Genomic DNA, 24,740 nt, shown 5'->3' with positions numbered 1-24,740 from the left:
AAGCAAAACAGGTAGTCTGTCCTTTAGGATTAGAAATCTAGAAGATACATGCATGTCCTAATGACTGCATCCTCTACCGTGGCATGGAGTACGAGAAGTTGGATGCATGCCCTATATGTCATGCGTCGCGGTATAAGATCAGGCAAGATGACCCGGGTGATGTTGAGGGCGAACGTCCCAAGAAGAAAATCCCTGCCAAGGTTATGTGGTATGCTCCTATAATACCACGCTTGAAACATCTTTTTAGAAACAGAGACCTTGCAAAGTTGTTGCGATGGCACAAAGAAGACCATAAGGTAGACAATATGTTGAGACACCCTGCTGATGGGTCCCAGTGGAGACCAATCGATAGAGAATTCCCCGAGTTTGCAAGTGACGCAAGAAACTTAAGGTTTGCTTTAAGTATGGATGGTATGAATCCTTTCGGGGAGCAGAGCAGTAGTCACAACACTTGGCCTATTACTCTATGTATCAACAACCTTCCTCCCTGGTTATGCATGAAGCGTAAGTTTATTATGATGCCGGTGCTCATCCAAGGCCCAAAGCAACCTGGCAACGACATCGATGTATACCTGAGGCCACTAGTTGAAGAACTTCTACTTTTGTGGAACAAGCTAGGTGTACGCATGTGGGATGAGCACAAGCAGGAGCACTTTGACTTGCGAGCATTGTTGTTCATAACAATCAATGATTGGCCAGCTCTAAGTAATCTTTTAGGACAATCAAACAACGGATATAATGCATGCACGCACTGTTTCGGTGACATGAAAGGTATATTCTTGAAAAAGTGTCGCAAGGTCGTGTACCTTGGGCATCGACGATTTCTTCCTGCAAATCACCCCGTAAGAAAGAAAGGCAAGCATTTTAAAGGTATGGCAGACCACCAGACCAAGCCTCGCAACCGAACTAGTGAGGACGTCCTCGATATGGTCAATGATGTGAAAGTAATATTTGGAAAGGGACCTGGCAGCCAACCTATTTCGAAGGATGCCAACGGTCACGCACCCATGTGGAAGAAGAAGTCCATATTTTGGGAGCTACCCTATTAGCAAGTCCTAGAAGTCCACAGCACGATCGACGTGATGCACCTGACGAAGAATCTTTGTGTGAACCTGCTAGGCCTCATGGGCGTGTATGGGAAGCCTAAGGACACAATTGAAGCACGACAGGACCTGCGGTGTTTGAAAGAACGAGACAACCTGCATCTAGAGAAGACAGATGATGGACACCAATACTTAAGTCCTGTCAGCTACACTCTTAGCAAAGAAGAGAAGGACAGCTTGTTTGAATGCCTAGATAGCATTAAGGTACCGTCTGGATTCTCCTCGAATATAAAGGGTATAATAAATGTGCCAGAGAAGAAATTTGGACACTTAAAGTCCCATGACTGCCACGTACTCATGACTCAATTGCTTCTAGTTGCATTAAGAGGAATTCTACCGCCAAATGTACATCTAGCCACCGTGAAGCTATGTGCATTCCTCAATGCAATTTCTCATAAGGCAATCGATCCAACAAATCTAGCGAAACTACAGAATGATGTGGTTCAATGTCTTGTCAGCTTTGAGTTGGTGTTCCCTCCTTCCTTCTTTGATATCATGACACACCTCCTAGTTCATCTGGTCAAGGAGATTACTATTCTCGGTCCTGTGTTCCTACACAACATGTTCCCCTTTGAGAGGTTTATGGGAATCCTAAAGAAATATGTTCACAACCGTGCTCGGCCAGAAGGAAGCATCGCCAAGGGCTACGGAATAGAGGAGGTCATTGAGTTCTGTGTTGACTTCATTCCCGATATTAACCCGATTGGTGTTCCTAAATCACGACACGAGGGGACACTAAGTGGAAAGGGGACACTAGGGAAGAAAACATATATTGGTAAGGGTGATGATTATTTCAATAAAGCACACTACACAGTTCTATAGAACTCCTCTTTGGTAGATCCGTATATCTAGACACACAAGAACCTCCTCCGATCTAAGTTCTCAGGGAAGTCTGAAGCATGGATTATGCGTCAGCACATGGAAACTTTCAGCGACTAGTTGCGAAAAGAATGTCAGGGTGATGAGAGTATTGATGAGGAGCTGTATTTGTTGGCTAGGCAGCCATCGTGGCATATCCTCACATACAAAGGGTATGAGATAAATGGGAATACATTTTACACAGTAGCACAAGATAAAAGGAGCACCAACCAAAACAGTGGTGTCCGCATAGATGCCCCCGACCCTAGTGGGAACAAGCAAACATACTATGGCCGCATAGAGGAGATATGGGAACTAGACTATGCATCTCATTTTAAGGTACCTTTGTTCAAGTGCCAGTGGGTAAAGACGACTGGAGGCGGCGTAGCAGTCAACAACCAGTATGGAATGACAACAGTGGACCTCAACAATATTAGGTACAAAGGCGAACCGTTTGTCCTTACAAAGGATGTGACTCATGTGTTCTATGTCAAGGACATGTCTACAAAACTGAAGAGAGGGAAAAACGACAACCACCCAATCAATGATGAGCCAAAGCACCACATAGTTCTTTTAAGAAAAAGAAACATCGTCGGAATCGAAGACAAGTCAGACATGTCAGAAGATTATAAAAAGGATGACCGAATTTCACCCTTCACAGTGAACAAAGACCCTAGCATCCAGCTAAACGATGAGGACACTCTATGGTTATGGCGCGATCATAACCAAGGGACATACGTTTGATGGTCAATAGTGTGTATTAGAGATATTATGTAATAATTGTGAATTTATGTTTGATGTTGAATTATGTCATGTTGAAATGATGTGAAAACAAATTTATGTTTGATGTTGGGATTATGTCATGTTGAAATGATGTGAAAACAAATTTATGTTTGATGGTGGGATTATGTCATGTTCAAATGATGTGAAAACAAATTTCCAGTCGAAACATAAGAGTTTTTTTGAATTTAATTAAACACTATATTTTTGCATTATCGAAATAGTAATTTAAACACTATATTGTGTTTTAAAACTTGTTAAAAAAAATTAAAACTTTAGGTCACATAATTTTCCTGTGTGCAATAAAGCAAAATAGAATCTATATTTTTTTAAAATATTTTTATGTCTTTTATTTAATTTTCTGTGCAATTAACTATCCTTTTATCATTTGTGTAAAAAGAAATATATTAAAATCCTAATGAATTGGCGGGCAGCGAAACTGCAGTTCGGCTGCCCGCCAAAAACCTTTAGTCCCGGGCGCCACCACTAGCCGGGACTAAAGGTTACCTTTAGTCCCAAGCGCCACCACCAGCCGGGACTAATGGTGTGACCTTTAGTCCCGGGCGTTCACAGGGCCTGGGACTAAAGGGCCTTTAGTCCCGGCTGGTGGTGGCGCCAGGGACTAAAGGTCCTCTCCCTTATATAGCCTCTACGCCCGCCCCGGCCCCTCTTCTTCCTCCTCCCCACTACCGAGCCAAGCCCTAACAGACCGCCGCCGCTCGTCTGATCCGCCGCCGACACCGCACCTCGCGAGCGTCCGCACGCGCACCGGCGCCCCACCGCCCTTACGTCGCGCGCTCACCGACGCGTCGCCCCCCGACCACCCCGGCCTGTCCCCGCTCCGCCGTGGGCCGTCCCCGCCCCAGCCCCGCTCCACCACGTCTGGCCCCGCTCTGCCGCGGCCATCCCAGCCCCGCTCCGCTGTGGCCGTCCTGGCCCCGCTACGCCGTGGCCGTCCCCGCCCTGGCCTCGCTTCGGCGAGGCCGTCCCCGGCCTAGCGCCGCTCCGCCACGACCATCCCTGCCCCGGCCCCACTCTACCATGGCCGTCCCCGCCCTGCTCCACCATGGCCATCCCCGCCCTGGCCCCGCTCCGCCGCAGGGCAGTAGAGGAGAGAAAGGAGGTGGAGGAGAGAAGGGAGAAGGGAGAAGGAGAAGGGAGGAGAAGGAGAAGGGAGAAGGAAGAAGGAGAAGGGAGGAGGAAGGAGAAGGGAGGAGAAGGAGCCTCGGCCGCCAGCCATGCCCCTCACCGCCTCGTCATCACTGCCTTCGGACGCCCATCACCGCCAACCTATACGTACGTCGATCATCACCGCCGACCCCTACGTACGTCGATATGTGTTTGTATGTGATATATGCAAAGGAATGCCTCGTTGTGTTGTATGCGGAGCAACGCCGCCTCGTTGTGTTGTATGCAGAGCAACGTCGCCTCATTGTGTTGCATGCGGAGCAACGCTGCCTCATTGTGTTGTATGCGGAGCAACGTCGCCCCGTTGTTGTATATGCGGAGCAACGTCGCCCCGTTGTTGTATATGTGGAGCAACGCTGCCTCGTTGTGTTGTATGCGGAGCAACGCCGTCGTTGTGTTGTATGCGGAGCAACGCCGCCTTGTTGTATTGTATGCGGAGCAACGCCGCCTCGTTGTGTTGTATGCGGAGCAACGTCGCCCCATTGTTGTATATGTGGAGCAACGCCGCCCCGTTGTTGTATATGCGGAGCAACGCCACCCCGTTGTTGTATACCCTAGCGAGAATGATGATTCACCCTAGCGAGAACGACGATTCGCCCTAGCGAGAACGACGATTCACCCTAGTGAGAATGACGAATTCGCCCTAGCGAGAACGACGAAGCGAATTCGTCGTTCTCGCTAGGGCAAATTCATTGTTCTCGCTAGGGCAAATTCGTCGTTTATATGACTTGTTTATATATATGACTTGTATTATATGACTTGTTTATATGACTTGTTTACATATATGACTTGTTTACATATATGACTTGTTGACATATATGATTGTTTACATATATGAATTGTTTATATATATGACTTGTTTATATGACTTGTTTATATATGTTACTTAGATTATTTGTTTATGACTTATTGTACATATATGACTTGTTACATATATGACTTGTTTATATATATATGACTTAGATAAATTTGTATATGAACTTATTGTATATATATGACTTGTTTATATATGTGACTTAAATTTTGTTAAATTTGTTAGATATGGCTGCCCCGGGAGACAACACGGAGGAAGAAATGATGAATATTATTGCCAATGCTAGTGAGCAGGATGTTGATGACGGAAGTCAATACCTAGCTCTTGAAAATGAGCAAGAAAATGTTTTGCAAGAAAATACAGGCGAGGTATATATACTAAATATATATTATATGTGAATATTGTATATATTTCTGTGTACAAAAGATATTTATTTATTATTATTTTTATATGTAGCCCTCTGGATCGATGACCACAGTGGCGAAGAGCAAAAATGTTCGAGGACCGAAGAAACCAATGGAGGGCCGGTACATAATATCGGAATTCAACATCGAGACAGGCGAACCACTTGGTCCACATAAAAGGAAATTCGTGGAACACTATGGGTACCTTGTAAGGGACAGAATTCCGACCAGTATCCGTGAATGGAAGAAAAAGATCAACGAGCCTGATGTTAGTTTTATCTCTGATGTTGACAAGAATTTGCTCTGGAATGATATCCTTGCCCATTTCACGTTGCAAGCGGATGATTATGATGATATCAACGATGATAAATTGAAGGAGCTAGTTCGATCATGGGCTATGAGGAAGATGGCCACACAATTCCAGACTTGGAAGAAACACCTATACAACACATACATCAAGAAGAACGAAACGCCGAATTTCAATACTACTATGGGCCCGATCTCGAAACAGAGGCCCTATTGGAATGATTTCGTAGAGTACAAGACATCAACAGAGGGTGAGGCACGGGTGAGAAGGAACCAAGAGAATGCCCGAAAAAAGGTATACCACCATGACATGGGATCAGGTGGCTACGATACTGCCATTCCGAAGTGGCAAAAAATGGAAGCGGACATTATTGCCAAGGGGATCGAACCAGAATCAGCCAAGTGGCCCCACGCTCGAAGAATTGGTTTTTCGGTCATGGGGGAAGACTCAACCCATAGACCGGCCTGGCAGTGTATGGGTAAAAACTCAAAACAGCAGCACACCGATTGGCTTTTGCTATAGAAGCTAAAGAGATTGGTGTGTTCAAGCCCAATAGAGAGAAGGATGAGCTGACGTATGCCATCAGGACTGCTGAACACACTGGCCGAACCAGAAGCTTAGGACGCAACACTCCATGGGTTCATGGTTTCCCTAATGACAGGGAAACCTACCGAAGCTGCTAGAGAAGCAAGGAGGAGCAAGCAGCGCGGGTGACAATGTTGGAGGAAATGGTGCTTGAAGCAAAGGAGCGAGAAAAAGCAATGGAAGCAAGAATGCAGGAAGAAATCAGAAAGCAAGTGCAGATAGCAATGAGTGCCCAGAGGTAGGCATCAGAGCTAGGAATGAATGTTAATATTAGCCCCCCTGGTCAGTTGAAAAGCAGCTGCGCTTCCACTGAGCTACCAAAGCAAGATGACACAGCGCTGTGCTTCCTCATGGATGATGTCACTACTCCAATGACATCAATTGAGCTACATGTTCCAAGGGGGAATGACACAATCAAGGTCACTGTCGGTGTTTTTACTCCTCCAGACCCTACCAAGACACCAAGAATCCATGGGGCACCAATACAACCTGGATATGCTAGGGTCGCGGTGGATAAAGTGAGCAAAGGTTATGAGGATATAGCTCTTGACATTCCTGGAGGTGATGGAGAAAAGACTCTAGGGGAAGCAGAGAAGGTATATATACTATGGCGCAAGCGCTACATCATTATCCCTGGGGTGTCTGCTCCACCACCGGCAGACATTAGGTGCGGACAAAAGTTAACAAAACAATTTTTTTGATAATTTTCTATGGACATGACTAATAATAAGCATTTACTTATATCTCATTATTTTTTGTACTCACAAAGCAGGGCCTCCGCCAACCAAAGTCTAGCTATTGCTTCTCCCGACCAACATAGTGCTCAAGGCAATGATGACGCCTTCAAAGGCACTGCTGCATCCTCACCATCTCCAACTCCTCCACTGCCTCCAAGGAAGTCCACAACTCCTCCGCCGAGGTCTCCAATGCCTTTGCCACCTCCAAAGTCTACGCTGCCTCCAAGGTGGTCTCCAACGCCTCCCCCGCCTCCAGGGAAGCCAGCCCCTAAGAGGTCCGCCCCGCAAACGAAGTCGTTGCCCTGCCCGCTGGCAAAGAAGCAGAAAGCAAATACTCATCCAGTTATTCCCCAAAAACTATCTTATGATAAAAGTGAACAGGAATTAAAGGATGCAGTACAAAAAGAAGTGACAGATTTCTTTGAAGGTGCAAAACAGGCACGACGAGCGAGGGAGAACCCAGAGCCATCATACTTCTTCCTACCTCTAGATCAGCTAAGAAAGAAGTTGGAACCAAAAAAATGGGATTCTCTTAAGAGCGCGGCGAAACAACCGATATCGGACTATGACCGCTCTCTCACCAAGTCATATGAGGCGGCGCAAAAAAAGAAGATAGTAGGGAAAGGTGTTGCACAACTCGAACAACAAACACAACAATCAATCCCCTCCCTTGTCGTTCCTAACGAATATGGTTCAAACTTAAACTTAGTGGCGGAGGTAGGCGGCTATAAGTCGTTTCTTCGGTTTTATGAGAAAACTGGTTTGAACCTTGCCGAAGTGCTCGCTGAAGGACCATCTGCTCCGGAAGTGGATCCTTATAAGAAATTTGTACCAGGTCAGACTCTATACAACCTAGAGAAATTAGGTAAACTGGGTACGCAAATGTACCTGCTAAACGGGTGGTACATGTCGGCGTCTGATGCGGGACAAATCTATCTTTCTGTCGGAATTAGAAACCACCATTACTTCCGTGGCAATGACATTATCTATGTCGAGCTTTCAGAATTACACCAACTATGCCACCCGGACTCTCTCGACAAAAGTCTCATTAGCTGCTATTGTCTGTAAGTATGATTATTTTCTACTATATTCACAATTTCTTTATTATATATTCACAATTTTTATGTATGCAGATATGAGATGACAGAACTTAGAAAGAGAAAGGATAATGATGTTTGATCCGTATGTCGTATACAAACACTCTAACCCCCGAAGGATTATAAGCCTCAACATGAGAGAAATCTCATGAATTTCTTAGTGAACCAACGTGACAAGAAGGAGATACTCTTCCCCTACAACTTCAAGTGAGTGTTATTATAAGTAATTAATGTCGATCATATATATGGGACATCAATATTTCCTTACTATCTAGTTACCTCACACACACACACACACACACACACACACACACACACACACACATATATATATATATATATATATATATATATATATATGTTTATGCAGCAATCACTGGATATTGATGGTCATCGATATGGCCAATAGTAGATTGAAAATCTTAGACTCGTTGAGAAAACCGCAAACGGAGTATCAAGACATGATAGATATTATACAAGGATAATTAATTTAGTTTCTCTATAACAACATATATATATATAATGGCGTCGATCTCTCAACAATTATTAAAGGTTAAATTATTTTTTTATTTTATTGGGAGCAGGGTTTGGAAAAGGTTCATTGAGGAACAAAAAAATAAAACATTGCAAAACGCCACTGGGTGTAATCGCACACAAAGTAAGTACTATAACTACACATTTATATTCAATTAACACCATATGATGATTTCAATTCACCCTAATTGATTTTTTGTCATAAAAGTGGGTTCTAAGGCAGGAGCAGGGTAACAACTACTGCGGATACTATGTTTGCGAGTTCATCATGGCGTACTCAAAGAGAACTCCTGAAGGGCAACTCAAAGTACGTATATAAATACTTTTTCCTTTATATTATTTCGACGTATATTTACAATTTTTTTATTGCTCTCATTTGTATAAGTAATTACATGAGCAATAATACACATACATATATATATATATATATATTAATACTTTTTCCTTTAACTTTTATTGAAGACTGAATGGTTGAGGAAAAGAGTCATACGACTTGACCAACTTAAAGCAATTCGATAGACTATAGCAGGATTTCTAAATGACCAGGTCATCAACCCCAACGGCGAGTTCTACAATGACCCGAACGAAACGTGGATGCCAAATCTGGAGGAGTGAATTGCTAAGGACATAAACAATTTATATATCAAACCTTTGTAATATATATATATATATATATATATATATATATATATATATATATATATATATATATATATATATATATATATATGCACATATTATATGTACATAAAATAACGTGTGTATATATATGATCATCATATATATTTGCATGTACGCGTATATTCGTTTGTTATTTATGTACAAAGTTCGAACGAAAACTTACGCGTGCGAAGTACACATATATATTACTATTAGCAGCGTATTCGAAAATGTATTTTAATATCAAAACTAATCATTAAATGAAAAAAGAAACCAAAAATAGAAACCAGAAAAAGGGAAAAAAAAAGAGGGACATTTAGTCCCGGTTGGTGTTTCCAACCGGGACTAAAGGTCCTGCCCCGTGGCGGTCCCTGGCCAGGCCTGGAGGCCCCCTTTACTTTCGGTTGGTGTTTCCAACCGGAACTAAAGGCCCCCTTTAATCCCGGGCGTCAAGCCGGGACTAAAGGAGGATACCTTTAGTCTCGGATTGGTGCTCCCGGTTGGGAAACCGGCACTAAAGGGGTTTCCCAACCAGGAGCAAAAAGCCTTGCTGCACCAGTGCTCATGCATGCTGAGTACGGAAGGTAAGTTGGGTCATAATCGTCGTTTCGCCTGCTTGCTGAGGACGGGTGGTAGACTGTCTCCAATAAGGAGACCCAGATTTAAAATGGGTAGTGAGAAATCTAAAATCAACCTCCAACAGATTATCTATACGGGAGACCTATTTTGGGTTGCCTGAGAGACACAATCTAAATATGGGTATCCTCTCTCTTGGAAATCTATTTACAGAAATGATTATGTTTTGGATCTTGTTGTTGAAGAAGATGCGTATTGAACCTTTTACCTGTAACGCTACCCAAAATATGAATGAGTCTTGTATTTTAGGTGGTGTTGTTGGAGATAACCTTAGCAGCAGTAAACGTGGAACATAACCATGTTCCACGTTCCGAAAACGTTGTTTAGAGAACGTCCACATCTCCGATCAGGAATATTTACGTTTCTCGTACATTATACTGTGTAATTAAAAAAAACCTCAGGTTTCCATTTCCGTTTCACGTTCCCGTTTTTTTGTGGGAACATAGCTGCTAACGTATGGGTTTCCCGGATCCTATGGTAAATAAGTAGGATGACCACGAGATAATAATTAGGAAACGTACAAGCAAGGGAACACGCATCATGCAGTTCATCTATGCAGTACGTAGCACGCACACTGTTCACTATTTTTTTTATTTTTTGTTAAAAAAAATGTTGACTGACACGAATTCTAGAACATCTCGTACCTTCAGAAACTAAAAACGGAGGCAGTTACAGTTTTCATGTGAAATAGCCGAACCATGGTGTTTGGTTTGAGGAACCCCTCCACAAATTTGGTGGAACGACTCCATTCATTATACTAGTATTATTATTAGCTTGTGATGAATGAAGTGATGATGCATAAACCTATTTCATTCCACAAACCAAAAAAAAAAAGTGTTAAATGAGTACATAATGGATCACCTCATTTGTCAAACCAAACAAACGGTGTTGGCCAAACCAGTCCCACCACTACGTCCTAGCTTACTGCTTAGTGCTTACCCACATGTGGCTGTACGTACACGCGCTGTTGGAACGCTGACCTAGCTAGCAGTGCGCGCGGCGGCTCGGTGGATCTCCACGAACTCCATCTGTGCATGCTTGCGTGCGTCGGATGGCAAAGGGGAAGCGAGGCAGCGACGACGTACTACACTCGTAGAGATCTGCATCGATCGCTGAAATTTAGCTTATGTTGAGGCTTATGCTGAAATATTATGAGAGAAAACTATGTTCGTTGACTGAAAAGTACTATATTATAACTGGCCTGCTGCGGAATTCCAGCATCGTTAGTAAGGTCTTTTGATGTCGACCGGAGAGTCATCCACTTCAAGTATATCGTCGTCCGTGCACTCCACGGAGACTCCTTTATCTCTGGAGTCTGGACTCTGGTGGTTTTTGCTTTTAGATGGCAATGAAGCAGCTAGCCGCATGCATGTGCCGATGTGCATTAGCCAGGCCGCCACCAGCTAGCTAGCACGCAAGCCTTGACCGGGCTTTTGCAGTCTCTTGTTGAAAATCCTGCATGCATGCATGTGACATGCTTCTTGCCACACGTCTAATTTTTTCTACCTATATACGGGGCTATCCGCAGTACTCCGCAGTAACTAGCCTTGGAATCTGGAAAGGTACGTTGAAAGTACTTCCCAGTCCAAAAAATAAAAGAACCGAAATGCTTCTTATAGGACGGCTGTCCGTCCAGATGGACCCGCACTCGCCCACGCCGTCCCGCTTGCTCGCTCTGCTCGTGGGACGGACCCATCCTCGCTGCACCACGCCCGCCGCCCGCCCCGTGCCGCGCACGGCGAGCCCGACGTGCTAGGCGTTCGCTACCTCGCTTCTGGACTCGCACCTCTTGTTGCGGCCATGCTCCATCCGCTTGCCTCTGCTCCTACTGAGGTCCGTGCCACCGACGACCTCCGCGCCTTCGAGCTTTTTGCCGGCGTTTAGCTCCGCGTCGACGAGCTTCCATTCATCCAAGGAGCAAGTAGATGCTACGCTAAAAGCACATGTTGCAATAGTATGTTTCAAATATTTTGGATGTTTCTAAGGTATGTTGCAAGTGTTGTATATCGATATTGCAAAAGTAGATCAGGATGTTGCACATGTTGTAATGGCTATATATGTATGTTTCAAGTGTATGTTCCAAATGTTTCATCTGTTCCAGACGAATGTTACAAGTGTTTTGTCTGGATGTTGCAAAAGTAGATCTAGATGTTGCATACATGCATGTTGCAAGCATATGTGTCAAAGTGTTTTCAGGTGTTTCATGCACATGTTTTCAAGTGTTTCATCTGAATGTTGCATATGTTTGCAATGGTTTTTAAATGTTTCTCAGGTGTTTTTGCAAAATGTTTCAAATGTTTCAACTATCTTCTTTTGTATGTTGCAACTATTCCATCCGGATCCTTCAAAAGTGGATCGGTGTTGCACATGGAATACGCGTGGGAAGCGGCTGGCGGTATGGGCGACGTTCGGTGCGGCGCGGGACCATTACTGGTGTGATCCCTCGTGAGCTTGATGCGCTAGGCACTTGTTCGGTCCCTGTGCGGGCAGCGTCTGGATGCTACGTCCAGGCGCTAGCAAGTCCTAATAATGCAACTATGTTATTCATATCCGTAAAGTAGTTCAAGTTTGACCAAACTACTTGAAGTAAATAATATTCACATTTATATCGATCTCCAATTCAGTTTATTACAAAAATATATTCATAATAATATAATAATTGATCTAATAGTACTTATTTTATAGTCACAAATGTTACTTCCCTTCCTGAAATATAAGGCATTCTAGCAATTCTAGGACAGATTAGGGGCTATAGTAAATGGTGCATGTAACCTTGCCTTAACTATAGAGAAAGTTTGTGCGTACCAAATTTTGAGCATGTGATTGGGATTTTAGAAGAATTAATTCATCTAGAATAACTTGTAATTGAGACAAATTTTGAATGTTTCAATACCTTGTGTTTTTGAATGATGACTTGGGACCAAGGTCAAAAGTATACATTGATATAGGAAATGAGTAGCTGAATTTTTAGACGACACATTTTTTTTTGGTTTTCACATCTTTTCCGTGCTCTGAACCATTCCTCGCCTATGTCAATTAGTTCTTCTAATCAATGGTGTAGCTTTCTATTTCAGGGTATGTTTGGAACAACAATGTGTTTGGTTCATGAAAATGTAACGATATCTGATCGCGGAGGGGAATAGAAAACGATATGGATGTTTGGTTAAGGTCGGACCGTTATCAGGTACCACGTAAATAGATACCGGCCTATTCACTTTTGATTCCACTCCTCCCCGAGCCTTAAAGCATTACAGGAGGCTGCTGGTGCAGCGCATCTGCTCTCCTTGCTCTCAATAATATTACCGTGCTCCAACCAAACAAATTAAGTAAACACGCCACCACCGTTTCCCAAACTATTTATGTTACCAGTGAGTGAACCAAACACCATGAGCTTTTCTTAAAAGCTGGGTGTCAATCTTGTTTTTCTATAACAATGACTATGTAATTACATATATTCCCTCCTTTGTATATAACAATGACTTGTTGCGATGCTAAATAAGTGCACAAGTACGTTATGGCAACATTTGATTCACAGTTTCATCTGAATCTTAATGGTTCACATAATTTATTCAAAAGTACAAATTTGTGGGTCAGTCTTGCCTTTCCAAATTTAACACTATGATAAAGAAAAATCTAGCACAACTTGAGAAGAAATTCAGCATTCAGAATAAGCAAAAATTAGTACAATCCATGTTGGCATAATCGACATAAATTTTGAATACTGTCACATAAAAATTAAAAAAATAATGTAAATCATCATTGAAAAAAAGATCAAGTATAAAATTTAGTAAAGGGATGGGAACACAGTTGCTCCATCTCTCGACGATGCATTAAAGAAGGCATATGCTCCAAAATCTTTATATAAAACCACATCCTGATTTAAGAGAGAGGAAAGGTCTCCCATTTTTTAGAGAGATGGTGGTGGATTTAGGAGATATTCTAAAGAATACATGTATAGGAGATCTTCTGTAGCTATTACATTTCCTATTTAAAGGATATATATAGGGGAGGGTATAAGAGATATGTGGAGATGCTCTAAGCATCTTTAGTTGGTCATGTTTTATTTATTGAACCTAAATTGCTAGGTTATGCATAGAGCTCACAGGTGATTATAAATAATTTTAACATGAGGACAAAACATAACCCAAACCATATATGGTAACTATCTAATAAAAAAAAGATCAAAACACCGCTCATGATTGCGAGCATGGCTTGTCATAGGTTTTTTTCGTCCGACAATAGATCAATATTTTGTGTGTAGGAATCAGAGGGTAGCAAACATGACACGGATTTATATTCCCGCATCCTTCCGCTTATCGCTAGAGGCAGCAGGTGAGTGTTCGTGCGCGAACATGCTGTTAGACAAGGCCGATCTAAAAGTCAGCTATGCTCATCTTTGCCTTGCCTCTATCGAGCGATGTAGCTTCTTACTAGCGTGCACCTAATTAGCGTCAATAACTGTCCAGAAGTTTCCAGGTTCTGCGATAATAAACAAACAAATTTAAAACATGGTTGTTAATTTCCAGCTTGAGTTGAAGAATCTGTTATATGTATTTTTTATGTATTCAATTCAACACGAGGTATAATAAGAAATATAAAAAACCATACTTTATTCATGGTGTAGTTCCATTTATTTAGTACTACAGTAATTGGTTACAGGTCTGCATCATCCGCAGCTGCAGGCTCCTGACCTTCCATGCATCTTATTCCACGACACCACACCTCTCTGATACGCTCCTCTGCCGGTTGCACGCATAGTTCATCGATCACGATATGGCTTGCTCGATCTCAGCAGCCTACGAACTGGTAGTCGACGTCGAGGTGGCCCATCTGGTAGCCGTGGCCGTCGGTGTCGATCTTCTTGAACACCGTGTCGAAGTCGAGGTCGAGGCCGCCGTTGCTGCACTGGTCCACGATCCTCGCCGTCGTCGACGCACCCGTCCCGCGGTTCGTCACCTGCGTGTAAATGCTCACCATGAACCTTTTAATTTCCTAAACCGAAAAAGGTTTGTACCCGACGTATGCTCACAGCTCACAGCCACAGGCGCTGAAGAATCAGCAGCATCTATCTCTTCTTCTTACCCGGATACACTTGCCGCAGGTGGCCTGGCCCGTAGGTCCCGAGGGGCCGCAGAAGGCGACCCTGTTAGACATAATATGTTGTTCCCTATTTCTCTTTGGTTGGAGACTGGTCGGCTCGGCCGACCACTTCCTATTGGGAGTTGGAGACTAATCGGCTCTGCTGACCAATTTCTGTAGCTGTAGCAGTATAGCAATAAGTCACCTCTAGTACATTTAATAACTATTACATCAACCATGTCTTGGTAGTGGGCTGAGGTAAGCTTTGTACTGCTAGGAGTAGTTGGTATACTCTGTACTTTAGGAGTAGGTAGTTGGTGTACTCTTATACTCAGGAGTAGGTAGTTGGCCAACAACTATATACCTGGTAGGTACAGCTAGAATTGTATACACTACTAGAGAACAGACTTTAGAACGATGTTCTAATTTGGCTTAGTCCCGGTTGGTAATACCAACCGGGACTAAAGGTTTCTTTACTCCCGGTTGGAGCCACCAACCGGGACTAAAAGTCCTCCAACCTTTAGTCCCGGTTGGTAACACCAACCCGGACTAAAGGACCCTTTAGTCCCGGTTGGTAACACCAACCGGGACTAAAGGTCCCCCGATGGGTTAGTTCAAAAGGAAAGCATCCCATCTATTGTTAGATGTGTTGTGTAGGTGGGGTGGTAAGCTCCGTGCGAAGCAGTGCATGAGGTCTTGGGTTCAAATCTCACAGGACGCAGCGGTGGGAGGCATTTTTTTTAAAGCTGGAAGGATCTTTAGTCCCGGTTGTGGCAAACCGGGACTAAAGAACACCACCTTTAGTCCCAAAACGCTAGTCCCGGTTGGGAAACCGGAACTAAAACTAGTTCCCAACCGGAACTAGATGTCAGTTCTGTAGTAGTGATATATTCCATCCAAATGACAATGAAATACTTAGTTCAGTTGCCACAAACCACAGGGCAGGGCGTCGGCCAACGCTGGTACTTGTGCTGATTGTGTGTGCGCTGTTCTTAATCTCTTCTTCTATCTCTAGCCATAGTGAGTGAGTGTGTATGCTGGTAAGCTAGTTGCTTACCGGTGCAGGGCAGCCAGGGACCAACAAGTTGTATCAGAGCCGTACAAGCGCCGTCGCCGGACTAACCGCTGGTGATAACGGACAGTTTAGAGATGGGCGACAGCAGCGGTGCTGCTGTGGCGGCCCAACCACGACAGGAGGTCGTCGTGCGTACGGTGCAGCAGGTCAACGGCACTAGTTGGCCGACGCTGACTCTCATCAACTATGGCGAGTGGGCGGTGACCATGAAGGTCAAGCTCAGAGCCCGACGACTCTGGAATACTGTTGACAAGGGCACCGACAACGAAGAAGACGACATGTCAGCGTTGGAGGCTATCCTCGCTGCTGTGCCTGCGGAGTAAAAGAAGCCGTTGGGGGGCGAAGAGCTCTGCTAAGGAGGCGTCAGAGTCCATCGCGGTGATCCACGTCGGTTCCGACCGCGTAAAGAAGGCGACGACCCAGCTGCTGAAGCAGGAGTACGCCAACCTCAAGTTCAAGGATGGTGAATCGGTGGAGGACTTCTCCCTCTGCCTGCAGACGATCATCAGCAAGCTGAGGAGCCACGACGTCACCATCGACGAAGAAGAGGTGGTCTCCAAGTACCTACACTCCGTGCCGGCGAAGTACATCTAGATCGCTCTCTCCATAGAAACGATGATAGACCTATCCACCCTCACCATTGAGGATGTGACTGGTCGGTTGTGGGCGGTGGACGAGCGCCTGGAGCAGGCGACAGTAACGATGGACAGCGGCAAGCTGCTGCTGACAGAGGAGGAGTGGGCTGCCCGGATGAAGGAGAAGTCTAGGGAATCTTCCTCCAGCCGCGGTGGCGATTGCAAGCGCAGCGGCAAGGCTTCTTCGGAGAAGAAGAAGAAGAAGAAGGTTGACCCCAACGCCTGTCGACGCTGTGGGAAGACGGGCCAATGGGCAAAGGAGTGCTCAAATCGTAAGCAGGAGAAGAATGCTGAGGCTCATCTGGCATAGGCTAAAGATGATGAAGAGGCCACTCTCCTGATGGTGACGTTCTGTGCACTGCACGACATTGAGGCAAAGGAGAAGAGAGAGATGATGGCAGTGGAAGGGCCTGGGAAGGCTCTGAAGGCTGTCAACCTCGATGAACCGCGCAACCAAGTTCACCTCGGACGTGTGGGCGGCGAGTAGGAGCAGCGGTGGTACCTGGACTCCGGTGCTAGTAACCACATGACGGGCTCCAAGGCAGACTTCTCCGAGCTCGACGATGACGTGACCGGCATGGTGAAGTTCGGTGATGGCTCAAGGGTGGCGATCCGAGGACGTGGCACCATCATCTTCAGGTGCCAGAACGACGAGCACCGCACGCTAACGGATGTATATTATATCCCGCAACTGCATTCAAGCATTATCAGCATTGGCCAGCTGGATGAGCGCGGCAGTGAGGTACTAATCAAGGACAGCGTCCTCAGGATCAGGGACCGGGAGCAACGACTTCTTGCCAAGGTGAAGAGGACCCAGAACCGGCTATACCTGCTCGACCTCAAGGTGGAGCAGCCCATCTGCTTGGCTGCACGACTCATGGAGGAGCCGTGGCTGTGGCATGCCTGGTATGGACATCTCGGCTTCGACGCTCTTGGTCAGCTGGAGAAGATGGTGACCGTGCTACCTCACATCTGGCACGCAGGAGAGCTATGACAGCTACCTAGCTGGGAAGCAAAGAAGGTTGTTGTTCCCAAAGACGGCAAAGTACCACACTGCAGAGGCCCTCAAGCTAGTCCATGGTGACCTCTACGGGCCGATCACGCCGACGACGCCCAGCGGGCGCAAGTACTTCATCTTGCTGGTGGATGACTGCAGCCAGTACATGTGGCTATAGCTTCTGACCAGCAAAACCGAGGCAGCAGAAGTGGTCAAGAAGTTCACGGCGTGCGCGGAGGCTGAGCGGCAAGAAGCTGCGTGTGCTGCGGACTGATTACGGCGGTGAATTCACTTCGGTAGAATTCGCTGCATACTGTGCGGATCAGGGCATGGTGCGACACCACACCACGTCGTACTCGCCTCAGTAGAATGGCATGGTGGAGCGGCAGAACTAGATGGTGGTTGGCATGGCTCGATCCATGATGAAGGCTAAGAAGATGCCGATGGAGTTCTAGGGAGTGGCAGGTGACCACAGCGGTGTTTATCCTCAACCGCACGCCCACCAAGTCCCTGAAGGGCAAGACGTCGTTCAAGGCTTGTCATGGATGCAAGCCGAATGTGTCCTTCCTTAGGACATTTGGCTACGTCGTCCATGTGAAGAACACCAAGCCTCACCTCGGCAATCTAGAAGATAGGAGCACGCCGATGGTGCTCCTAGGCTATGAGGAGGGCAGCAAAGCCTATCAACTTTATGATCCCAAGAGAGGCAAGGTGGTGATCTCTAGGGATGTGGTGTTCGATGAGAACGCGGCCTAGGACTAGGACAGTCTAGGCACGGGAGAAGCTGGCGGCTCCACCAGCACCTTCATCGTCGAGCGCATGGTCATCCACGATGGTGGAGACACTAGAGAGGAGGTGCCAATCACTGCAGCAACAGAGCCGAGCACCCCGAGAGGGGTGCCAAGCACTTGCAGAGGGGGTGCCAAGCGCTCCAGTAGTGGAGTCGACCACTCTAGGAGTGGTACCGACTGCTCCAGCAGTGGATCCGACCACACCGACAATGGTGCCGAGCACTCCAGCAGTGATGCCAACCACTCCGACAGTGGTGCCGAGCGGTCCAACAGCGATACCGACCACCCCAGCAGAACAGGGAAGCTGGGGGACCACCGATCGAGTTCACCTCCCCTTCGAGCGACATCAGCGAGTTAATGGATGCCTTCCACGACGGCGAGGAGGTCTGGTTCCGCAGGCTGGACAACATCATCGGCAATGCAGGGGCCACAGGCCTGGCGAATCGGCTGCTCGATGATCCAGAGCTGCTCCTTGTTAGTGTTGAGGAGCCAGCGACGTTCGCAGTGGCTGAACGCGAAGCCAATTGGTGACGGGTGATGTTGGAAGAGATGAAGGCCATCGAGGACAATGGCACATGGGAGCTGGTAGATCCACTGGTGGGCTGCAGGCCGATCGGCTTGAAGTGGGTCTACAAGGTGAAGCAGGATGAGCGCGGCGCCATTGTCAAGTACAAGGCTCAGCTCATCGCCCACGGCTTTGTGCAGCATGAGGGCATCGACTTCGGGGAAGTCTTTGCTCCAGTGGCGCATATGGAGTCCGTTCGCTTGCTGTTGGCCATGGCAGCAGCAAAGGATTGGTGCGTCCACCACCTCGACATCAAGTCTACGTTCCTCAATGGCGAGCTCCGGGGTTCGCCATCAAGGGCGCTGAGCACATGGTGCTCAAGCTGCGCAAGGCGCTCTACAGGTTGTGGCAGGCCCCTCAGGCGTGGAACACCAAGCTCGACGCCACATTGGGCGAGCTTGGGTTCACTCGCTGCGCTACAGAGCACGCGCTCTACACGCGGCGACGGGGGAAGGGGGAGCTTGTCGTCGACGTGTACATGGATGACTTAATCGTCACCGGGGTGCGAGTAGAGGACATCGCCGGTTTCAAGCGCGAGATGGCGGCTCATTTCAAGATGAGCGATCTCGGCGCGCTCTCCTACTACCTCGGCATCGAGGTGAGGCAGGGGAAGCAGAGCATCTCCCTAGGTCAGCGCGCCTACGCGGAGAAGTGCTGGAGCGCGGCGGCATGGCGGAGTGCAAGCCGTGGGCGACATCGATGGAGGAGCAGCTAAAGCTGAGCAAGCACAGCACTGCTGCGAAGGTGGACGCGACGCACTACCACAGTATTGTTGGCGGGCAAGCAGAGATTGTTAGCGTGGATGTAATGATTTTATTTTACTCATCAATTTTTGTATGTGTTGTGAATTATTATTAATCAGTGATATCAATTAATGTATCTCTCTTAAATGGGCGTCATCTGGGTTGGTCATATTGTTGGGCTAAATTGTGGGCTTTGACGTTGAGTGGGCTAAATGTTGTGAGATTGGGCTGTAATGAACAATTTGTGACAGTTGACGTATTAAATGGCGATTTGACCAACCAATATGTGACAGATACAATCGTCATTAAATGACAATAATATATGCCGACAAAACATAACCGTCACAAAAGGTTATCACATTTTGTGACGGTTATCCATATTATCGTCACAAGGTACATTTAGCGACGGTCATTCTGTGATGATCTTCATGACGCTGGTTTTTTTGTCATACCATTCATTTTGTGACAAATCCTGTACTTTCCATGACACTTTCAGTTTGTTATGAAAGCCCAGATTTTTTGTAGTGCAAGAATCTCCCTGGAAAGCGAGGAGAGCAAAAAGCATAGGACCTACTGGTCCTTGGTAAACCATGGATCATAATCCGGGTTGGGTTTAGGCTCCACCTTCTTGTCGTCGCCTTGATCAAGGAAACGAGATGGCGGCTGTGTGGTAGGGTGGATGTGGTGCCCTAGCTGAGCTCCCCTAATGGCGGATAGGACTTGTGCCTTCCAGAGGAGATGGTTGTTGCGGGTGAATTTCACGGAGAAACCGATCGATGGAGTAGCAGACGCTGCGGAGGAGGAAGAGGGGAATGCGTGGAAAGCCATGGGAGGTTTCCGTGAGGAGAATGGCTCTGAATACCTTGTAGAAATGGGGGAGAATGAGATGCCTTCCCTTGGCTCTCGGTTCGGAGTAGCAGACATTGCGGAGGAGGAAGAGGGGAATGCGTGGAACGCCATGGGAGGTTTCCGTGAGGGGAATGGCTCTGAATACCATGTAGAAATGGGGCGAACGAGATGCCTTCCCTTGGCTCTCGGTTCCGTGTTAAATAGTGCCCAGAACAGTCCCATGGCGTGGTTTACAACAGATTGGATTACAACACAAGTTAGCAACAACCTTCTCCTATCTTATATTACAAGCCAAGTAACAAACTTGGGATAAGGGCGCATGGCCCAAGGGTGCACGGCCGAGAGTCTATCTATCTTAACATATTGTATAAGGGTGTGTTTAGTTCCTCCCAAATTCCCAACTTTGACACTATGCAAAAAGAAGATTCCCCATCACATCAAACTTGCGGTACATGCATGGAGTACTAAATGTTGACGAAATCAAAAACTAATTGCACAGTTTGGTTGTACTTTGCAAGACGAACGTTTTGAGCCTAATTAGTCAACGATTGAACAATTATTACCAAATACAAACGAAATGCTACATGACACTACAGTAACGCACAGTGTTTTCGGCGGCACCGAATCGGTGCAACTAAACGAGGCCTAAGTGATGGACTGGTAGGAAGGAAGGAAATCTATAATGGTCATCAAGTTGAGCTTTCATATACTAGTAGATAGTGGCAGAGTAGTGGATGGTAAAGTTTTAGATGGATGCATAGCTCTCAAGTTGACCATTTCTTCTGTTTTCAAATTACAATGAACGCATCTAGGGCCCTTAATATTGTTTTGGGATTAACGACGATACAATTGTTATGACCAACATGTATATGTTTTGCAGCAATATTACTTAGTAAGGTCTCGAAACGTTTGAGGGCTTGTTTGGATGCGCATGTATCCACCTCAATTTACATATGTTAAAGTGGGCTGGAGTGGAACTTAAATTAATAATTTCCACTCTAATTCACCTCAACACATGTGGATTGATGTGGATAGATGTGCATCCGAACAACGCCTGAATTGGAAAAGTATGTGCTATTTATATATATAATTAAACCCCAGGTGTCCAGCGTGAGAACCGTAGAATCCACAGAAGATATGGAACAGTCCATTCACCTTGAGGTGTTTTGCATTTCTTGCGACAGGATCGATCGGACACACGAGTAGTCGAGTTGTCACGTAATTAAGTTTATTCCACTGCACTACCAGAAACAACAGGTAAGCCGAGGGCAATAGGGTTTGCCGAGTATAATTCATCGGACACTCGCCAAACAAGCTCTTTGCCGAATGTTGTAAAAAAACATTCGGCAAAATAATTACATTCGGCAAACAAGAAAAAAAAAACACTAGGCAAACTAGAAACAAAACACCCGGCAAAAGAGGAAAAAAAACACTCAGCAAAGTTTGGGTTTTCTTTTCTCTTACTGCTCAGCTCAGTTTCATCTACCATTCGTCCTGTGTTCTTGCTACCCACACCCACACCCTGCTGGAACAAGCGAGTAGCGAGTCCTTCCAGTCGAGAGGAAGGGTTGTGTTCTGGCAACTGAAACCTTGCTATGCTGCGGCGGCGGCGTGGTGGTGGCGGGCGTGGTAGTGGCGGCGGGCCTGGTGGTGGTGGCCTAGTGGCGGTGGCGGTGGGGGGAGCCGCGGGCGGGCAGCGGTGGTTTTTTTATATATTTTCCAAAAAGTCTTTGCCGAGTGTCGATTTTAGCATTCGACAAAGTCTTTGCCGATTGCTCGACAAAAAACACTCGGAAAAAACAGCTTTGCCGAGTTTTTTATTGTCGATTACAGTTTGCCGAGTGTAACACTCGGCAAAGACTTTGCTGAGTGTTTTTTAGGCTTTGCCGTGTGCCCTGGGCACACGACAAAGCTACTGTTTCCGGTACTGCTGGGCGTATATGTTTTATATATGGGTATGTATATATGCAACTTAACTTTATTCCACTGATTCAATAGAAATGATTGCAATTAGACGCCCACTTATTGGCTCGTACGTGTGGGATCACATACATATATGGGTATGAAGAATAATCATGACATCAGTTGTCACCGCAGTTGACGAACTGGTAGTTGACGGTGAGGTGGCCGGCCTGGAGGCCTGCCCCGTTGGTGTCGAGCGGCTTGAACGCCGTATCGTAGTCCAGGTCCAGCCCGTTGTTGCTGCACTGGTCCACGATCCTCACCGTCAGCGACGCCCCCGTCGCCGTGTTCGTCACCTGCATATGCATGCATGCACATATCCAGGGCTCACTACTCAAAGTTTCGACCAGTACTTGACGAGCTGATACTCCATCCGTCCCAAATTATAAATCACTTTAAATTTTTTTAGCATATCTATTTTGTTATGCATCTAGATATAATAATATATCTAGATACATAATGAATAAAAAAATTAAAGCCACTCGTAATTTATAACTGAGGGAGTAGCTAGCTAGTAACGTTACCAGGAGGCACTGCCCGCACGCGGCCTGGCCGGTAGGGCCAGCAGGACCGCAGAAGGCGGTCCAGCCGTACTTGCTGCGCCACGACAGCGGCTGGCCGGCGTCCCACGTGGCGCAGTACGTCCCAGCTAGGTCCCAGTTGTTCTGCGCCGGGTTGTAGAAGTTGTAGGTGGCGCGCACGCCGGACGCCTGCTGGGCCGTCGCCATGGCCGCCGCCGCGCACAGCAGCGCCGCAACCAGCGCCAGCTTCTTGCCGACTGTCATCCCCGCCATATATGGCAGTAATGCAATCGATGTGTTGAGGTTACTCTGATCCTTGATACTAACCTTGCTAGCTGCTAATGGAGGACGTATGTAGCTACTTGCTTCTACGAGCGAGATCGATATGGCCATTATATAGAGAGATAGATACAGCAGGTGCCGAGAGAGCAGGGCACTACTGACTCTTCTTCTCGATCGTCCGAAATCTGCGCCAAAATTAACTGCGCTGAAGTCGCCTTGCATGACATGCATGCGTCGACTTTTCTCCAGGTTGAATCTGACAACGGAAATGGCGTCGACGAATAGTCGACGACTGGCCTCGGAATTCCACGTGCCAGTTGCCAACATTGACCGGGCATGCAGCAGCAGCCCAACGGAGATAAGAACACGTACGTGTGGTTGCTTGGTTGGGCTGCTTTGCATTGTTGCACGCAGACGCAGCTGATATCTTGTGGATGTGGAGAGTTTCGTGCGGCTGTGGCGCCTCGACCGTGCTGGCTTATTTTCCACCCATGGCGTGCTCTCTAAATCGAGTCCAGATCGAAGAAGCAAAGATATAGTGCCACACGAGACGTCCAAGGAAACAAGCTTTGTGATGAAGATGAACGTCGCACTATTGACCTGGAATAATCTTTTTGTTTATTTTAATTTTTCAGCTATATCGATGTAGTCGTCTTTATTGTTTTTCTTTTATTAGGTTGTTATATATTGGATTAACCCAATAAAACACATCATGTACTACTCCATCCGTCTCAGAATATAGATATGTGCTTTTATGATTTATTAGATATAATAATGAGAGTATTAGTGGTAACATGGCTGATATGCTTCATTGTTAATGTGGGTTGGTACTTTGGTAGTAATTATTTGACTTTCAGTTAATTAGTGGTCTTTTTTTTCTCGAAGACGCAACAGAATTGCATTTCATTTTAGTATTAATCTGCACATTTTACATGATTTTGTGAAATACTGGTTATTAATTCCTTTTTGCGAGGAAAATACCGATTAGTTCATACGGGTTATATCATTAAGTCACTGATGGTTCACACGTTCGTAAACTCCTTGGTTCACACAAACGTTATTTGTTCGTTCACACAGTCGTTAACTCATTTCTTGACACATTTGTTATGTAGTTCATTCACATGTTCGTTAACTTGTTCGTTCATTCACAAGTTCGCCCTCTAATCTGAATATTTGTTACTACCTCCCTCTCAAACGAAATGAAGTATAGGATGACAGGATCATCGCACGATAGGACAAGAGTCACGTAGGAGTCTAGGGCACTAGGAAAGAAGATACTTATAAGAAAGAATGTAAATCTCACTTTTCTCCTCTATCATTCAAGAAATGGATGCCTTCTGGAATGTTCTTCTCATGGATGGATAGGGTATGGTAGTTTGTAGACATGTAATGGTATTTGAAATGCAGGATTACATTCTTTTGGGACGGAGGGAGCAGTAAAGAGCCTAGAACCAAACAAATCTACACCGATGACAAAAAGTTGGCAATGCACAACACGATTGCATTGCCGGAGAAATTTGGGTTCACTGTCGCAAATT

At 46.0% G+C, this 24,740-nt stretch overlaps 1 protein-coding gene and 1 pseudogene across 1 annotated transcript; one reads left to right on the top strand and one right to left on the bottom strand.

The window, feature by feature from the left end:
- The first annotated feature begins 470 nt into the window (after positions 1 to 470).
- On the top strand, positions 471 to 2,705 carry LOC136480195 (uncharacterized; annotated as a pseudogene).
- A 19,690-nt stretch (positions 2,706 to 22,395) lies between these two features.
- LOC136482283 (wheatwin-2-like) lies at positions 22,396 to 23,293 on the bottom strand. The gene is made up of 2 exons (XM_066479504.1): positions 22,924 to 23,293; positions 22,396 to 22,695 (listed from the first exon to the last, which is right to left on the bottom strand). Exons 1-2 carry the CDS (start codon positions 23,191 to 23,193, stop codon positions 22,519 to 22,521), a joined length of 447 nt encoding a protein of 148 aa, XP_066335601.1. The 5' UTR covers positions 23,194 to 23,293; the 3' UTR covers positions 22,396 to 22,518.
- Between the last annotated feature and the right edge of the window lie 1,447 nt (positions 23,294 to 24,740).

Source organism: Miscanthus floridulus, chromosome 9, assembly GCF_019320115.1.
Source record: "Miscanthus floridulus cultivar M001 chromosome 9, ASM1932011v1, whole genome shotgun sequence".
Taxonomy (NCBI): Eukaryota; Viridiplantae; Streptophyta; class Magnoliopsida; order Poales; family Poaceae; genus Miscanthus; species Miscanthus floridulus.
The sequence above is the reverse complement of the archived record's forward strand: the minus strand, read 5'-3'. Positions and strand labels throughout refer to the sequence as shown.